The sequence below is a fragment of the Poecilia mexicana genome, unplaced genomic scaffold, assembly GCF_051168715.1.
Source record: "Poecilia mexicana isolate PSO_F unplaced genomic scaffold, ASM5116871v1 scaffold_15, whole genome shotgun sequence".
NCBI classification, from domain to species: domain Eukaryota; kingdom Metazoa; phylum Chordata; class Actinopteri; order Cyprinodontiformes; family Poeciliidae; genus Poecilia; species Poecilia mexicana.
This window is the reverse complement of record NW_028263384.1, coordinates 29,649,342-29,668,329: the sequence shown is the minus strand read 5'-3', so window position 1 is coordinate 29,668,329 and position 18,988 is coordinate 29,649,342. Positions and strand designations below refer to the sequence as shown.

The 18,988-nt window shown below is 40.0% G+C and overlaps 2 protein-coding genes across 3 annotated transcripts; one reads left to right on the top strand and one right to left on the bottom strand.

Moving 5' to 3' along the window:
- Positions 1 to 4: 4 nt before the first annotated feature.
- On the top strand, positions 5 to 7,639 carry csgalnact2 (chondroitin sulfate N-acetylgalactosaminyltransferase 2). Of its 2 annotated transcripts, XR_015765488.1 has the most exons (9): positions 5 to 127; positions 1,254 to 2,027; positions 2,847 to 3,063; positions 3,170 to 3,271; positions 3,453 to 3,631; positions 3,715 to 3,809; positions 3,894 to 3,975; positions 4,729 to 5,836; positions 7,529 to 7,639. XR_015765488.1 is itself a non-coding variant. In XM_014992296.2 (8 exons), exons 2-8 carry the CDS (start codon positions 1,382 to 1,384, stop codon positions 5,019 to 5,021), a joined length of 1,614 nt encoding a protein of 537 aa, XP_014847782.1. In that variant the 5' UTR covers positions 5 to 127; positions 1,254 to 1,381; the 3' UTR covers positions 5,022 to 7,639. The 2 variants fall into 2 exon arrangements, 1 of the variants encoding a protein (XP_014847782.1); XM_014992296.2 differs by having other exon boundaries at positions 4,729 to 7,639.
- On the bottom strand, positions 7,629 to 18,954 carry sec23ip (SEC23 interacting protein). Its single transcript, XM_014992298.2, has 18 exons — positions 18,626 to 18,954; positions 16,776 to 17,284; positions 15,598 to 15,811; positions 15,338 to 15,531; positions 14,491 to 14,580; positions 14,299 to 14,419; positions 14,135 to 14,224; positions 13,922 to 14,063; positions 12,971 to 13,179; positions 12,804 to 12,892; positions 12,587 to 12,733; positions 12,409 to 12,504; positions 11,690 to 11,842; positions 11,257 to 11,412; positions 10,659 to 10,761; positions 9,363 to 9,542; positions 9,123 to 9,285; positions 7,629 to 7,968 (listed from the first exon to the last, which is right to left on the bottom strand). The coding sequence occupies exons 1-18, from the start codon at positions 18,756 to 18,758 to the stop codon at positions 7,887 to 7,889; spliced, it is 2,871 nt and encodes a 956-aa protein (XP_014847784.2). The 5' UTR covers positions 18,759 to 18,954; the 3' UTR covers positions 7,629 to 7,886.
- Positions 18,955 to 18,988: the final 34 nt, after the last annotated feature.

Here is an 18,988-nt window from a genome sequence, read left to right as displayed (position 1 = left end):
AGACTACTACCCACTCTTTTCTCTGTGCTCCGTGGCGCTCTGTAAGAAGAAGCTGCTGTCGGCTGCTGGTTTCGTGAGAAACATTTCCGCTTCGAGCACAGGCAGACATGGACGAACGCAAAACCAGGTGAGGAACATTTTTTAAGTACCATCACCGTTTAATGAGCGTTAATTTTAGGGAGCTAGATAAGCTGGAGGCGTCGCGGAGAGCTCAACGTCTCTAAGGTCTCAGAACCTGTCGTGTTTCCGGTTTTGATTTTTCAAAATAAGACTACAGTTGTAAGTACAGTAACGCTCGGCTAGTTCGTAAATTCGATGTTTAATCAATAAAAATGAATATTATTGAAACGTTTATTAACGTGTATCGGTTAAAAAATTTAATATTGTTATATAGACTCCTCGTTGCATTCATTTTGTTGTATTTTAAGCGTTTATTTCCAATGTTTTTGTTGATGAAAATCAAAAAGTCAGTTCGTCTGAACTGAATACGACGAGACTGATAAAATATGGTCTTTAATTATAGAAAAGCGACGTTATAACCATGTTGTGTTTTACACTATCATAGAAAAGAGTGCTGACTTGACATCCACTTACTTTTTCAAACTGTCATCGCTAAAGAGGCTAACTGCTGTATCCAAGGTAATTCTTGGAAAGTTGAGTGGAAGAAAAATGTTAGACGTGTCTCACCGCGGTTAAGAAGAAGAAAGACTGGACTGTCTCAGTGGTGACAGCGGAAACTGAGTTCTGCCGGTGTTAATCTGCTTTGATTTACACTTTGAGACATAAATAGTGTCAAGCATGTTTTTTAATGATTCATCACATGAACAAACTTATTCTGGTGTGTTTGTATTCACTCACATTTCTTATGTAATGGAAACACTGCAGTTGGAAAATTGTGGTGGTTTTTCAACATAATACTGACAAAGTTTTGGGCACATTTTTAATGGAAACACAGCAATTGCTACATAGCGTGATATTGATGATATTGATATCAGGAGTTTTATTTGTTGTTTTGTTTATTTATATTTTTATATTTAATTTAATATTTGATTTTCATTAGAATTTAGAGTTTGATATTTGAGAATATGTTTTTGCATTATTATTATACCATTATATTATATTACTTGAAAATGGTTTCAAGACATTATTGTTTATCCCAATAACTTATAGGATGATTTATCACCCAGTCATATTTGTTAAGTTGACAGGTGTTGTTATTTTGTGTTTTGTTGTTGTTGTTGTTTCCTTCACAGGTGATTCTTGGAACAAAGCGGAGCCATGAAACGCCAGCAAAGCGTCGCGTTTTAGAGGAATACTTTGTGCGATGTGAGCAGGAGGAACGCGATGCAGACTCCCCAGCTGTAGGTCGCATGCGGACGTGATGCCCAGGCGGGGGTTCCCCTTGCAGGGCCGGGTCCGCTGGCTCCTGCTGGCCCTCTTCCTGCTCCTGGTGCTGCTGCTGTTCGCCTACCTGCTGGAGTGCACGCCGCCGGCCGACGCCAGCCAGACGCTGCCCGGTGTGGTGGGCGAGCCCTTCAACAGGGAGTACTACCAAACGCTGCTGCAGGAGCACGAGGAGCGCCACCTGAGCCGCGTCTACAGCCTCAAGCGCCAGATCGCGCAGCTCAAGCAGGAGCTGCAGGAGATGAGCGACAAGCTGAAGGTGATGCAAGAGAAGAAGGAGCCGCCGGGTGTGCAGGGCCTGGGCGAGAACCAGGAGCCTGGCGACCTGCTGGAGTTCCTGCACTCCCAGATCGACAAGGCCGAGGTCAACGCCGGGGCGCGGCTGCCCAGCGAGTACGCCCTGGTGCCCTTCGAGAGTTTCACCTCCTCCAAGGTGTACCAGCTGGAGATGGGGCTGACGCGGCACCCGGAGGAAAAGCCGGTCCGCAAGGACAGGCGCGACGAGCTGGTGGAGGCGGTGGAGGCGGCGCTGGACATCATCAACAACCCGGACGAGGAGGACGGCGTGGAGGAGGACGTCCCCGTGCAGAGGCAGACCTACACTGACAGCCACTTTATGGAAGGTAAGGCGGTACAAACAAACAGAGCCTACGGAACAACAACAGGGCCAAAAATACAAACTTTAGTCTGTGTTCTGACTTCAATATTTTGATGTGAAAAGTACAAATTCTGACTTTAATCTCAGAATTTAAAGTATGAATTCTGATTGAAGTCAGAATCCAATTCCAATCTCTGGATTTTGACTTTTTTTTATCACAATTTTGACTTTTGGTTTAAACATCAGAATTTTTACTTTAAGAATTCTGAAATTAATATTTTGCTATGAAAAGTATGAATTCTGACTTCAATGTCAGAATTTTGTATTTAATCTCAGAATTCTCATAGTTGCAAAGTCACATCACTGCTTATTTTTGGCCCTAATCCTCTTCCATAAGATCCAATATCTGATCTTAATCTTTTTTAATCCTTAATTTATTTTCTAAAAAAGTAATTAGAAATTACAGAAAATATTTTCATTTCATTCATTCCTTGTGAGTTTTACAACAGAGCATTGGGCCCAGGTCACAATAATTTTGTTTAATTATGATAATAAAGTTGTAATATTAACAGACTATTGAGGAAATTTTGTCTTAAAAATTTTCCTCTTTAAAAATTGAGGAAAAAAGTCATTTCAATGAGAAAAATCTCCTTATAGATCCGACATGACGACCTTGAAACAGACTCAGTCGTTTGCTCATTTCAAAGTTTTGCTGCTAATTTCATGTGATTTAATATTTCTTTACCTTTAAATGATACCAAGATGCTCAACATTCCTCATTTTACCTCATTCTGATCATTTACGACTGTATTTTTGCTGTGCTGTCTCCGTCTCGGCACTGCAGGCTTGTACAGGACGGAGCGGGACAAAGGGACGCTCTACGAGCTTTTCTTCGCCAAGGAGGACTCCAGCAGCTTCCGGCACGTTTCGCTCTTCCGGCCATTCGGGCCGATAATGAAAGTCCGCAGCACATCGGTGGAGACGCTGGGGATGATCATCAACATCATCGTGCCGCTGGCGGGCCGAGTCGACACTTTCTCACAGTTCTTACAAAACTTCAGGTGGGACGACGAGCCTGATGTCTGTGAGAAATGAAGCTGCTTGTTTTTTATTTAAACAGCTCTGTGGGAACTGAACACTAGTGAAAATGAAATAATCTGTTTTCAGGGAGGTGTGTGTTCAGCGGGACAGGCAGGTCCATCTCACCGTGGTTTATTTTGGACAGGAAGGTCTGCAGGAAGTGAAGTCATCGCTGGAGAAAATGTCCAGGTTTGTCTTCTTGTGCTTTTATCACTTTATATTATTTTCAACAGTAGTTTTTTTATTTTTTTATTTCATCTTTATTTTTTATTTCAAGTTGCACAAAGTAAACACACATCTGTTCATTCTACTTGGACTTTTCCAGATTAATTCCCAACCACAACCTATGAAATGTCGTTTTTCCCTGCAGAGAGGAGACTTTCTCCAATTACACTCTGATCCCGGTGGATGAGGAGTTTTCTCGCGGCCGCGGTCTGGACATCGGCGCCAACGCGTGGAAGAACGGCGACGTCCTGATGTTTTTCTGCGACGTAGACATTCGTTTCTCCCTGGACTTCTTGAACACGTGCCGGCTCCACGCCGCTCCCAGTAAGTTCCTCCACATGTTCAGGATCTTTATATTCCCAGCTTAACGCTCCTCTGTTGAATGAATTTTTCTCATGCTTTTGTAGATAAGAAGGTTTTCTACCCGGTTGTGTTCAGTCTGTACAATCCGGCCATCGTTTACGGAAGCTTGGAGCTGGCTCCACCTATTGAACAGCAGCTGGTGAGGCGCCTCAACATAACGCTCATTTTAACGTTGAATAACCTTAAATTATGTAAAATCTTATCTCTGAACTTTTATCTTCAGAGTCACAAAAAAGACGCTGGATTTTGGAGAGATTTTGGATTTGGAATGACCTGCCAGTATCGCTCAGATTTCCTAAACATTGGTGAGCAACAAACAAGTTACATCGGTTTTCATAATTATATTTATTTATTATGTTATAGCGACTTAAAACACTTGTATCTGAAAACCCATCAATTTTCAATTGTTTCCATTAAATGAGAAACACAGTTAAAATTGCACATGAAGGAGTTTATTTACACAAAAAAAATCATTAAACCAAATTCTCCTTCTTCTTCTTCCTGTTGTCGTCTTCGTGGTTTGATCCAGTAGAAACATCATGCGACTCCTTTGATGCAGATTTTTCATACATTTTTGGCTTAATTACAGCTCTGAGTGTGCTGTTCTTTCAGCAAATGGCCTTTTTGAGAGACTCCAGTTAATCAATCCAGTTGACGAATAATCGATTAATCACAGTATCTGATTAATCAGTTTGGTCTTAAATCACTTAATTTTATTCCTTTTTGTTGCAGCACAAAATACTTTTATAGTCGTTTATTGGTCTGCAGTGAAGATGCTGTGGAGGTTAACCAATCAAATATCAGGATCACTCATAGATATAGTAGCAGAGCAAATAATTATCAAATAAATACTGAAATAAATTTGTATTGACATAGATATGTATAAATGTATATATATAAGTTAAGTTTTATGAGTTGTTTAGTTGCAAATTTAGTAGTTTCTATTATTTGAATGATTAATTGTGATTAATCGTTTCAACACATCGTTTCCTGGGTTTAATGTCAAAAACCATCTGAGATTAAAAGAAATTTATCGATTGATGTCTTTTTTCCTGCAGGCGGCTTTGATCTGGAAGTGAAAGGCTGGGGCGTGGAGGACGTCCACCTGTACAGGAAGTACCTGCGGAGCGAACTGATCGTGATCCGGTCGCCGGTGTCCAGCCTCTTCCACCTGTGGCACGAGAAGCAGTGCGCGGACGAGCTGACGCCGGAGCAGTACCGCATGTGCATCCAGTCCAAAGCCATGAACGAGGCGTCGCACCCCCACCTGGGCATGCTGGTCTTCCGGGACGAGATCGAGGCCCACCTCCGGAAGCAGGCCTTCAAAACGCAGAGCAAGACGGAGGCCTGAGGAAGAGACCGATGTTCCCAAACGAGACTTAAAGCTGCAGTACGCAACTTTTATTAAAAATAGGTTTCTACACGTTTTATATGAAACAGATAATCTGCGAAAAGATCGATCTCCTCCACCTGAGTTATTGCCTTCTGAAGAAAGGTATCAAAAACAACCAATCGGAGCCAGGAGGAGGGGCTTAGCGCTGTCAATCATCATCGTGAACGCACTGATAAATGTCCGAATGATGGAGAAACAACTTCCTGTTGCAGTAAAAACAGCTTATCCTCCATCATTGGTTGTGAGGCTCACTAGCCTAGCATTCATGACAGAAGAAAGAGGGGGAGGCTGAATGACAGCGCTAAGACCAATCAGAGCTCCTCCCAGCTCTGATTGGTTGTTTCTCGATAGTACAGGGAGAAGGCAGAGGTTTTTTTCTTCAGATCATCTGTCTCTTATCAAACTGTCACAACATGAAGACAATTTAAACAAAAAATGTAAAAAAAAAATATATATATATCTTAAAGTTACATACTGTAGCTTTAAAGGGGCTTTGCAGCAAAAAGACATTTAATCCTGATTAATGGAAGACTTGGCGGTGCACAGTGCACCAGTTAGTTAATGGTGGTTAATCACCATTAACTAATTTAATCGGCTGAATAGTGATTAATCGATCCTTCTGCTTTTCTCTGCACAGCTGTAGACAGATGAATGTAGAAAAATGTGAAACGTGGCACAAAATGGAAGCCTTACGATCAAATCAGCAGTATTTAAGGAAGACTTGGCGCTATACAGAGGACCGCGTTTTGTTTCTGGGAACTTTTTGAAAATCGGTAAGTGTGACCTTGAGGGTCAGCGTTTCTTCGCCGTCTTCTTGCTGCTTCTGAATGTGAAACATTTCAGCTGCTTCTCAGACACGGAGGAGCAGCATAGGCAGGCAGCACCCAGCTGCGTTTGGAGAAAATAAATGGAAAATCAGTTGGGGGGGCGGGGGAATCACATTTCTAATTTATTGAGCATGAGAACAACAGAAAGTTGCACTTTCTCTCAGCGGAGATTAAAGTATATTCTGACCGTTTAATTTTCAGAGGCCCAAACTACGAAGAAAGATTAGCGGCTGGATTCTTGGCACTACTGGTTTCCCGTAGAAAGCTGAACTTCCGAGTATGATGGCGTTTTTAGGGCCAGACTAAGATTTTTTTTTTTATTATGAGACTAAAGTTATAATGTTAGTAGAATAAAGATTGGAAATGACTAGAAAAGATGTTTAAATTTTTTCAATGATATCAAATCCTTGATTTCAAGATCTGACATCTGGTGATAATTATTTGATGCTAAAGTTTTAAAAAATGATTTATCTTTAAGATCAAAGTATAACTTCACAAGATGCTCAATTTATTTTTCAGGGAGGAATTCTCATAAAATTACTTCATTTTACTAATATTGCAAGTTTATTCTTATGACTTTATTCTCACAATATTGACTTAACGTTCAACTTTTTCTCATTATTTTTTATTCTGATTTTATTCTTGTACAACTTTTTCTCACAATATGACTCTTGTATTAATTTGACTATTCTTGTGACTATTCTATAATTACATCTTTATTCTCGTAACATTTAATTTGCATACAACTTTGTCTCATAACGTAACTTTTTTCGTATAATTATGACTTTTCTTATGACACTGAACTCTTTTTCAAACAATGATTTAATTCTCGTTCGACATTTTTCTGTTAATGACTCTTGAAATGTGACTTTTTTCATATTGTTTTGACTTCATTCTCGCACAACTTTATTTTTCTCGCATTATTCCGACTTTGTTCTTTTAACACTGTTTCTGGTAATATGGCTCTTTTTTCTCACAATATTACGACTATTTTCTAATTAAATCTTTTTCTTAGTCTGGCCTTAAGCTTTCAGAAGACTCGATGTTGGTTACCTGAACTCGTCATAGATTTGTTTACCGCTTGCTTTGGGATCTTTAAGGAATATTTACCAGTTAATTGAGGGACTAAACTGATAAAAATAATTTGGTGCATAAGTTTGTATTTGTGGCAGATTATTTTTAATCCACAAGGTCAGATTTGCACTAAAATGTGGATAGAAATGTTTCTTCGTAGCGTCGGCCTCTGATGAAGAACCTCTTGATTTATTTACAGAGAATTACTAGAAAAATGTTGGTTTTTGTTCAGACTGTGTGGATAAAAAGGGAACATTTTGTGTTTTTTATTGTTGGATTGTGTCAGTTTAAATGCGTTGGACCAATCAGAGGATAAACTCCAGCATGCGGCTCACGCTGCTGTTTTCCCTCTAAATCTGTTGTTCCAGTCGCTCTTACATGTAAATACGTTTCAAACATTTCAGACTTTACATTGAACCTGCAGGTTCCAGAGGATTATATTAACTGTTCTGCTTGTTTTAAGCTGAGAGGATGTTACATAAACTGGTGCTTTGATTGTCTTAAATATACCAGGTTGCGCCTGCGTTGCGTTCTGTAATTATTTACATTTTGCTTGTTCTGCAGCGCTTTTAGGCCGTCTCAAAGTTTCCTGGCTTGACAGGAGAAACTAAACGTCTTCCTCTCGACGGCACACGATCGTCAAAAGCTGAATAATAAAAACAAATGAGCAAGAAATGGATTTATTGTGACGATTTGTCCATGAATAACTTACATCTGACTGCATTGGCTGTTCTTGTTCCGCCACTTGTTGTACATTTGCTATAAAAATGTAATATCAACCCTGTCAAGTGTCTCTGCTTCTACCAACTCATTTGTTTGTTTCTTAATTTAAGACAAATGGCATAATACCAACGTATTACTCATCTGTGTACAATAAGCTACTTCAATAAAAATAGAAAAACAGAATTGAGTAATCGGAGCATTAATGAGCGAGCGGCTCCGGATGGATCCCAACGGTTTTGTAGATTTCCTTCAGGAGAAGCAGCGCCGTGTCTTCAGACTGCCTGCAGGACGAAACAGAAACAGCAGGTGGAAAAACATTTTACGGTTTTTAGTTTCCTCCAAGAAACAAAAGAGCAGAACTCTCCAATAAAACCACCACAAAAATATCATTGGTAAGTGTTTATTTTCTATGAGAATGGAGATAAGATGTTAAAGGTCAGAGGATCAACTTTGTCACTATATTTAGCAACTAAATAAATAAATAACCTTGAATAAAAACTCTTTGTAGAACTTTGGTGAGATTATCTGAGATTAACAAGATTTCACAAAAAAGTATTTTTACTAAAAGAGTAAGAATTACTAGTTTTTGCATCAGAATCACCATTTTAAAAGCAAACAGTTTATAATCTGCAGAAAAAAATAAAGTTAGGCAGTGGAAACCATTTCTGGTTTACATATTTTTACTGGTAAAAATAAAAAGTTAATATTTAGAAAAGTTTACCTTTTAAATATTATGGGAAATAAAACAGAACTTAGAAACAGTTTAACCAAACTTATCTGGATTTGGAAAACTCTAAAAAATAAACTGAAAACTTTTAGATACATTTGGTGATAATGAGTTTAATCCTCTGTTCTTAACTATTTTTAATTTCATATTCTAATTTCCACACTTTTGTTTTAATTTTTCCTGCAGTTTTTGTTTATAATCAACATTTCAGGACAAATTAATTATTATATAAACACTAAAATATGATAATTAGTAAATTACAGTTTTTGTGGGGGGGGTTTCTCCAAGAAGCATAACTGATGGTGATTTTAGGATATTTAGGCCAGAGAATAAACTCATATTACTACCAGAAAAAAGTCATAATAATATGAAAATTAAGTCACAATATCACCAAAATGAAGTTGTAAATTTATGATAATTAAAAAATTTAAATGAGGAATGTAGAGCCTGTTGTTAAGTTTTACTTTTAACTTGTTAAATCAACTTTTCCTCATAATTTAAAAATTTTCCTGGTAAAATTATAACTTTATTCTTGTAATTAAAAGAATAAAGTTCTAGTACCGTGTCGTACAATTTTCTCTTTTGCGTCTTAAATATCCAGTTATATTGTTACCGATTAAAAGCTAAACCTCTAACCCTTATTCATTTTCTTTCATGTGAGCCATAGTGTGAAAACCCGGACGGCTCGGCCCGGTAAACTCAACATACCAGTAGCAGAGGTGGCTCTGCAGGGCGAACAGATACTCGTTGAAGCTCTCGATGGGTTTCTCCTGCAGGACGAAGTCGATCCGATTCCCTCCGTTCAGCATCCCGATCTTCACCTGCGGCTCGTCGTCCCTCTGCAGCTCCGCGCTCTCAGCCACTTTATGCTCTGTGGCGAACGACGACAGCGTTGTGGCGATCGCACAGACCCGGAGTTAAAAGAGAATAAGAAGGAGACAGACGTACCGTCGTGAACGTGCTGCTCCTCCTCCTCGATCTGATTGGCCACGATGGCGAGCTCAGCCTGCAGGGCGGAGGAGGTGTGGGCGCGGGCGAACTCGTTGAGCGTCTGCCAGGCGCTGCGCAGCGAGCTCATGAAGCCGTGCTTCAGGTCCGAGCCCATCCGGGACAGACTCTCCTTCAGCTCTGAAACCGATTCACACAAAACGCCCTGAAACGAGCTGCACCTCCGTTACAAACTTTACCAATATTACGCTCATAAAAATAAAATCTGAATAAGTTCGATAAGTCATTAAAAAACATCCAACCACTTCCTGCTGTCTTCTTTGTTGTTTCTGACAGTAGTAACATCCTGTTGTTGATCACATGATGTGAAAAATTTTTTTTCATTGCAGTTTTTTAATTTTGATACAAAGAACACCTCAACGATAGCGCCAAAACTTTTTATCGTAAAGTCAAGTTTTTTAGGTTGTATTGAAATTTGTGAATTTCACAAAACTGGAACAGAAAGACTTTTTTTTACATCACAAACAACTACAATGTCAAAATTTGTTTATTTTATGGAATACACTAAAAACTCTCTTCCTGCACAAAAACATCTTATTGAAAAATTAGTTTTTTTAATGTGTGAATTTCCTTTAACCAAATTTATTTCCCAGATTCGTTTTTTCTGCAGATTTTAAAACAATGGTTAAATTTGAGAATTATCATAGATTACACCAAATTATCTTAGATTACATAATATTAGATGAGTTTTTACTAGATCAACTCATAGATTAACTCATACCAGGATACATCAAGTTAGATTAGATAATCCAAGCTTAGATCACAATCTATATTACCCCTTCCGTCGCTGACGACTAGAGTTTGCAGGACCGTAATTCCTCAACACTTTGCGCAAGACGTTGTGCTTTCTAAGCAGTATCAGGTTATTACGGTAATTTCACCCCCACCGCAGCAGGGAGCAAGTTTTACTTCAGTTTAATCTGAGATATCAAAAGTTCCACTTGTTATGGAGAAATGAGAAAATATATTTACTCACAGGACATTTAAAAAAACTTCGTACAATTAAAATAAGGAAAATTTTCCAGGTGGAGATTTGAAACTCGGATGGTTAAACTGCAGAAAATAATAACTTTAACAAGAGATTATGCCTTTTTTATTTCCACTGTATTCCGTCCATAATCTCACTTACAACAAACAGTAAACTGAGATTAAGCAACAGAAAGTGTTTTTCTGAAATGAAGAACTGAAACATCCCAGCAGCCTCTGGAAACTGATCAGTCAGCTGAAGTTTCTTACCGAGGTGAAGCCTCTTCCTTCCTTTGTAATGTGGGATTAAAACGGGCTTCAGGTCCAAATCTGGAACGATCATCGGCTCGATTCGGTACGCCACCGGGTCCAACTGAAACAAGATGGCGCCGTTAGCTTATTTTCAATCAGACGCTGTAGAGCTGATCAACAACAATAAATATCATGGCAATATCAATATCAACATGTACATCTGATAGAATATTCAATAATCAATATTTCTGGCTAGCTCAGTTGTGGTAGAATCAATTCTCTCTCGCTCCATGGTTGCCTAGCAACAACCTGCCATGTAAGAAGCAGTTTCAAGTCCCCCCCTCTACCCCACCCAGCTTCGGTTGCCTAGCAACGACCTGCTGAGTAACTGACAGTAACAGTTTCAAGTTTCCCCACTTTCCCTCAAAACTGCTTAAAAATAAAAAACAACGGCGAGAAAACGGGATAAAACAGGAAACTAGTATTTAAAACAAGAAAAAAATCAATAATTATTGATAGATTAATTTGAAACGATTACATGGTGATTCGTTTTTCAGCTTTATAATAGTTTGTAGTCATTTAACTCCTAACGTTCAGACGTTAAGGTTCTTCACACCGGGTGGTAGATGTTGAAGAATCCCTTGCAGGTGGGCAGCTGGTACGCCTCGTCGATCTTCTCCAGGCCGCGGACCGTCAGGAACATCCCGATAGGAGAACCCAGGGCGAAGAAGTTCACCGGCTCAAAGTCCAGGCTGTGGTAGATCACCGACACCTGCAGAACCAGTCAAAACCAGTCAGAGCCAGGCAGAACCAGTCAGAACTAGGAATAGCCAGTCAGAACCAGTTAGTCAGTCAGAACCAGTCAGAGCCAGTCAGAACCAGTCAGAACCAGTCAGAGCCAGTCAGAACCAGTCAGAACCAGTCAGAGCCAGGCAGAACCAGGCAGAACCAGTCAGAGCCAGGCAGAACCAGTCATAGCCAGTCAGAGCCAGGCAGAACCAGGCAGAACGTCAGCGCCGCTCCGCTACAGTTCATAACAATCTGCCCACCTGTCCAGTTCCAACTTCAAAGTAGTTGTAGTTCACGTGGACTGAAGACACGGTGCTGCCCACTGGTGGCTTGGTGGTGGTGCTACCAGCAGGCTGGGGAACTGCAGCCAGACTCTCCTCCTTCGCTTCTGCTTTCCTCTGCTGGCGTCCCGCCTGGAGACCACAGCCACCACACACCCAGCAGGGTCAAAGGTCACAAGCTATCAACTTCAAGTTGAAAATTTTCAATTTGAAATTCAGGAATTTCCATGCGTTTTCCTAGGAAATTTTCAACTTTTCAAACTCAGAAATGTTCTATTTTTTTCTAGTAAATTTCTGAAATTTCAGGAAAAAAATTATTTTTCCTTGGCAGACATGTACTCCTTTTATTATATCTACAATGGCCTTGCTGTGTTTCAAGTTAGTTAGAATCACCAAAATAGTTTCTATTTGCTAAATGCTGGAAAAGTTGATAATATTTTTAGAGATATTTTTGTAACTTTCTCAGTTACAAAAATATCAAAACTGAATCTACAAAAATGGAACTAGGTAAATATTACACAACAACCTTTTTTTCCTCTTTTTTTTATTCCAGCTTTCAGTCGGACCTCTACACAAAACCAAAATTCTTGGTTTTAATTGCTAGCAGGAGTTTTTGTTTAAGGATCTGTTTAGAAGAATATAGTGGCACGTAGAGACATTTTGTTTTGTTTTTTTGCTGAACTCTTGAAGAAGCCCACCTGTCTGCTGACTCGTTCTTTCACAAACTTGGTGATTTTTTTGCGCGGGCCCAGAGGGATCCCCATGTCCTTCAGGTCCTCCATCGTACACATGAGCTGGAAAAACACATTCAAGCTTTTTGTCTTCTTCAACTTTCAGCAAATCCATATAAAATGAAGGAGATTTTTATATTCTTACTAAAGACTCAATGTCCATCTTCTCCTGGTCCAAGGTGCTCTTGTACTCAGAGAGGCCCAGATGTTTCAGCACAGCAGCCAGATCCTCAAACTCTTCCTGATCCTCCTCTTCCTCTCTACTCGGCTCCTCCGCAGCGGGAGCCGACACCTGAAACGAGACGCAGCGTTTCCACACAGTTCCACACATTTCAGCGTTTCCTGGTGCGTTTGCGCTCTACCTCTCCGTTAGCGGCGGGCGCGGCTGGCAGCAGCGGCGCAGCAGAGACGGTTTTCTGGTTGGAAAGCAGATCGAAGAGAATCAGGGATCCTGCAGAGACGACAGCAACCATTAAAACCGGAAACGTGAATCTGCCGTTTAAAAATAAAAGCCAGGGTTTGGTTTTACCCAGGCTGTGTCCGGCCACCGATATTCCCCCTCTGTAGTCGGGGTTCCTCTTCATGAACAAGGCGTAGAGACGGTTGATCTCCTGAGCCACGGTGTCCATGATGGTCTGGCAGTAAGTTGGACTGTTGTAGAAAAGCACATCCAGCAGCGTCTCGTTGGTGAAGTGGCGCAACCGTCCGGTGCTGGGCAGGGTGATCTTTTTAATCCTCCTGAAAAAAATCAGAATAAATTAATTTATTGAGACAAAACACCTACTTTACCTTTTATTAAAAAGTAATTAAACTCGATTAATCACATTTAAACTGTGATTAATCACATTATTTCAGTTTCACTTCAGTAGTGAAAATGAAATGTTTCTCAAAACCAGACATTTTAAATCCCACAACATGAAGCAGGATGAAACGTCTAAAAGATTAACTCACTGAGCTGCAATCACTTATATTCATGAACCAAGAAAATCAAAAAATAACCAAGAAAATCTCAGTAGAAGTGCATCCATTGCAGCTTTTTGTTAGCAATTAATTACTAAATTAGTTGACGATTATTTCAATAACTGATTAATTGTGACTAATCAAAGTCAGTCCTAAACTTAAGCCTTTCTTATAGATTAGAAATACATTAAAAAATGCAAATAATGAATTATATTTTTTAAAATAATAAAATAAACATTTTGTTGCCTAAAATGCAATAACGGCATTCATTTAGTAAATCTGAAGCCAGTGAAGCTAAATCTGCCATTGAGCAGTTTTGGTTGAAACATATTTACAGACAAATAAGTTTTTATCTTAAATACAAAATGAACTTATTTTTTGTACAGTTGTGGTCTAATTTCTGCTCTGAATATGTTGTTTTTTTGTTAAATTATCCTTTTTGATTCTAAAGTCAACGATTAATCAATGAGTGTTTCAGTTATGTGGTTAATGGTTTGGGCCGGATGCGTGTCGCAGCCACCTGTCCACCCCGGTGGCGTCTCCGTGGAGAGCCGTGTGCCACTGCACAGGAAGGAACTCCACCCGGCTGATGGCGTGTTCGTCCAGCGACTTCTTGAAGTGGCTGTGCAGCAGCTTCAGCGAAACGCTCCGGAAGTCGTCCACTGGAAGCAGACAACGCTGCATTTAAGTTAAAGTTTCCACAGATAGGATCACTGGGGGAGACGCCGCTCACCGCACTCGATCATGCTCCTGAACCTCAGGTCGCAAACCGGGCCGATGCCGTGGACCATGAACACCAGATGATCCACCGTGGGAAGCTCGCCTGAAGCAGAACAAATCATTTTCAGTTGAACTGGTGTTGGTTCCACCGTTGTGATTCGCAGCGAGGCGGCGTACCATCAGGCACCTCATCGTGGTCGTCATCAACGCCTCTCTTCACCACCCGGGGCCTGGTCTGCCCGTCCTGAGTGGTGCCCCACTCGTCTGGGTTGGACGAAGGCTGGAACTGAACTATGACCTGCGGGAGCAAACAGGACGTCCAAACCAGGTTTGTCTGGTAATCTGTTCCTGAGGACGGTTTGGACTCACCTTTGGGTTGTGCATGACGATCGTTTCTCCGGATGGAAACTCTAGCCTGCGATGCCACTGGTTTGTTGATACGGCCTTTTTATATTCTGCCTGAAGGTGAAACATTTACTCATGAAGTCACAGTCTGAGGACTGATTACTTATGTTTGTGGTTAGAAATGCAGCAATGCGACATCAATATCTGCATTGATCCTGATATTGAAAAGAATTCTGCATCGGTTATCGGTGATACACGCTACAAATGTAAACAAAACTTTTTTTTTTTTTTACAAACTTTTGCAATTGCAGTTTTATCATTAAATAAGAAATGCAATTAAAATCATGCATGGACAGATTCGTTCACGTTTTCTACTTTGTTCATCGAAAAACATACAGATCCTTCAACTACTTCCTGCGATTTCTTCTTCATGGTTTCTGGCAGAAGTAACATCCTGTTGTTGATCATACAAGTCACAATGTAAAAAAGTATTTTCACATATCTGTTTTTTTTACCAACAAATATGTGAAGAAAAATCATAAAAGTTAGCTACTGCAGCTCTAAAAGAAAAAAAAACTTAATTCTGTTTTTTGTAATTACTCTTTTTCTACCAAAAAACAAAATAAAAAAAACTGATAATATTTTTTTAGTTGTTTAATTTATAAGCAGAAAAACCAGAGAACACTAATAGTTACTTAATATTTAAAACTATGTGAATTACTGAAATTATTATTTCATTTCCCTTTGGGACCAATTAAGTATTTTTGAGTTGAACTGAAAACCATCAACAAATTGGAGCCAGTTGTTGCTTTCTGAATCATTTTCGGATGCATTCTGGTGACCCACCAGGTGGTGGCGCCTCTTTACGAACCTCCAGTTTCTCGCTGAACTCCTCAGAGTACGGGACGAAGCGGCTGTCCTTGTCGCCTTTGTAGAACCAGGTGCAGCGCCGGACCTCTGTGGGCTCCTCCTCCCAGTACACGGCGCTGCGCATGCGGTCATAAAGCTGCACGTCGTAGCGCCCGCCGTCTGTCCGGACGATCACGTTCTCTGGGTCCGGTTGGACTGGAGGAACCAAAGGCCTTCAGACTGTGTGTGAAATATTCACTGACTGTCTTTGCCTTTCCGTACCTGAGTTGAACGTCTCCTCGAGCTGCAGCGAGTCGATGATGCTCAAAGGAAACCAGACGCTCTTCGACTCGACTTGCTTGCAGTAGAACCAGTGCGGCTGGACCGGTTCGTAGACGTTGTAGTTGTACGGCATCATCGGACCTGCAGGAACGACGGCGCCAGCAGTGGCAGTGGGCGGAGGAGGAGGAGCCGCCTGAAGATGTGAGGGAGGAGGCTGAAGAACAAAAAAGATTTATTCAAATCAGGGTTCGTACAAAAATTCAAGCACTTTTCAAGGATTTTCAAGGCAGGTTTTCAAACTTTTTCAGTAAAATCAAAGATAGTTTCAATTATATAAATTATTACAGTTATTATTAATGCTTTGTGACAGTTTTCTACATTTTACAGCAGGAACAAGTTAAGCTAAAAATATAACAAAATTTTATGTTTTAAAATGTTTTGCAAACATAAAACAATAATTTAACAAAAAAACTAATATAAGATAAACTTCATAGGAACTATACATATTCATTACATTAAAACAACCCAAACAAATTGTGTTAAGGTAAATTATTTAAACAAAATATACAATGACCGTTAAATAATAATCTCTAAATAATGTTCTTGCTAAATTTTTTCTCATTTAACAAATATAAATAATTTTGGTGATTCCAACTAACCTAAAACAAGAAAAGTTTAATCTGATTTAACTTCAGAGTGTTTTTATGAGGTGCATGTCTGATACGATTAATCGGATTAATTGTGATTAATCGATTATTGAAATAATCGTCAACTAATTTAGTAATCAATTTATCGTTAACTGGAGTTTACAGACTCAAAAATGTCACTTGCTCAAAGAAAAACAGTCATGAAAGTAATGAAGCCAAAGCTGCAAAAAATATGAACATTTTGCATTTAAAATAATTTTTAAAAAGTCTGTAAATATGTTTTAGCCAAACCTCCTCAAGTGGCAGCTTTAGCTTCATTTGGTTCAAATGCTGTTAAAAAAAAAAATCTCTTTTTAGGCAACTTTGTTCTGATATTGTATAAAAACTGTTTAAATTATGAATCAGCAAAATGTGCTGATTTTTTATCCGATTTAAAAAAAAACACATCCTTATTTGTAATTTTTTTCAAAAAAGGAAAAAAAAAACATTTTTTCTATTGGAAACATCTAATAGAAATTTTGTGGCACCTACTGTTGTAAACGTCGGCCCTGAGGGGGGAAACATCTGCGGCGGCGCGCTGACAGAGTAGGGGATCTGCGGCGGCGTGTGTGTTGGCGGGAGGATCTCCGGCGCTGGAATGTAGGGGCTGGCTCGGCTGCTGCTGGGGGTGTGGCGGTACGGGTTGTGAGCCTGCGGCTGCATCAGGGGGGGCGGCGGCGTCATGGTGGTCGGGGGAGGAGTGTGGCGCCCCACTGGGCTTTGGTAAACGGCGCCGCCGAAGACCTGAGGCGGCGAGTTGATCTGCGAGCCTACAGAAGGTGGCGGAGTTGGAGCCATGCTGATGCTGTGGGGAACAGAAATGGGTCCAGCTGCTGCGGACATGGCAGATGGGGGGCATGGCGACTGGCCGATGGATGCGAACGGGTCGGAGGTTGTGGCCGGACTGGAGAAGTAGCTGAAGGTGGAGGAGGATGCTGGTGCAACGCCAGAGGTCTGACCAAGGAAGCTGTCTTCTTCTCCAACATCAGTGGAATCTTCTTCTAAAGGACGCAAAATAATAAATTTAACGGCAGCTACAGGTCATCTCTTTCTTCTTTACATCTTCTGGACCTCCTGCTCCTGATATGTCAACATATCCCCTACTCCAACATCTCTCTGCCCAGTTTTCTAACCATACAGAGATACAAACAGGTACAGCAAAATAAAATTAAGTGGATTAGCTGTACTTGCTAACAACTGATGGTGTCATCCAGGACATTTTACAGTGGAATATCATCTTTGCTCTTTGGTGGATACTGAGCTGTTAGCATCAGAGCTGAAACGATTAATCGCATTGATTAATATCAACTAATTTAGAAATTGATTAATCGTTAGCTGGAGTGTATAGACTCAAAAAAGCAACATATTCAGAGTAGTAAATAAGCCAACACTGAACAAAAATACGTACATGTCGCATTTAAGATAAAAAATGAACTTTGTAAATATGCTTTAGTCAAAGCTCCTCAAGCGACAGTTTAAGCTTCACCAAGTTCAGATTTACTGAACTATTGCTGTTATTGCATTTAAGCATAGTTACTTATTTTTTTTAATTGAACCAATTTGTTTATTTGCATCTTTTAATGTATTTCTAATGTATAAAAAAGGCTTATTCAGTTAAATGAAAATCTATAGAATGTGGCGATTTACAGACTAATTGTCAGAATAATTGATAAAATAATAAATTACTAAAATAATCATTAGTACGTCATGAGACTGTCATAGAGCAACAGTCTTCAGTCAGAGGCCTGTTCACATTCGTGGCAGTACTGACTGCTACTGGAGATTCTTCCTGACTACAGCATCACCATCCAAAACAATTCTTTGAAGACACTTAAATGATAGGAGACATCATAATTTCCCTTTGGGATAAATAATCTATTTGACTGAATTAAACCGATTTATTGTACAAATTGGACACTAATCCCACCTGGTGAACCAAATCCATTCAAACTAAAACTAAATGTGATCAATCACAGTTATTCACTGATTTAAAAGGAAGGGGGAAATTTGCCTTTTGTATTAACAAAGGCAAAACCTTTATTCCGTTATCAAAATTTGCTATATTTTGTCTCCAGAAGAGTTTGTAGAAACATTAATGTGAGGTTTATGCACTTTAACCTAGTAATTTATTTGTCATTTATTGTAATAAATACCAATAGCAAGAATGCTACAGCAGAGGTTCATGTCTGATACTCTAGCAAATCTGTCGACTATTTATTGTTGTGCTTCTGTGTCTTTCACTCAATAACAGCTGATAGCAGGATGTTAGCCTGGCTAGCTTAGCATGCTAACGACCTGTCCACAGTTTAAACATTTCCTCGCACAGTCTCACCAACTCTCACCTCCTGACAGCACCGCCGGCCCGGTGGCCTGGCTCACCGGCATGAACGGCAGGTTGAAGTTAAACTCCGGGGCGGCGCTGAACAATAAATTGGCACTGCTGTTGGGAACATTGTTATTTTTTCTATCTGCCATTTTTCCCCCAGAATTACACGTAGCAAGAACCGGAGGAGGCCGCCGGCGGAACGGGGTCAGCTGTCCAAAGGGAGCTTTTTTTGTTTTTTTTAGCTGTTCACCGATCCTTAAGGCGCCATCTGAACAGATCTATACAGCATCTAACCAAGCAGATGATTTCTAGATCTGCTGTAATGTTGCCGGTATCGCTCGTTAGTTGAAGATAAAAAACAAACACTTCCTCTCACTAC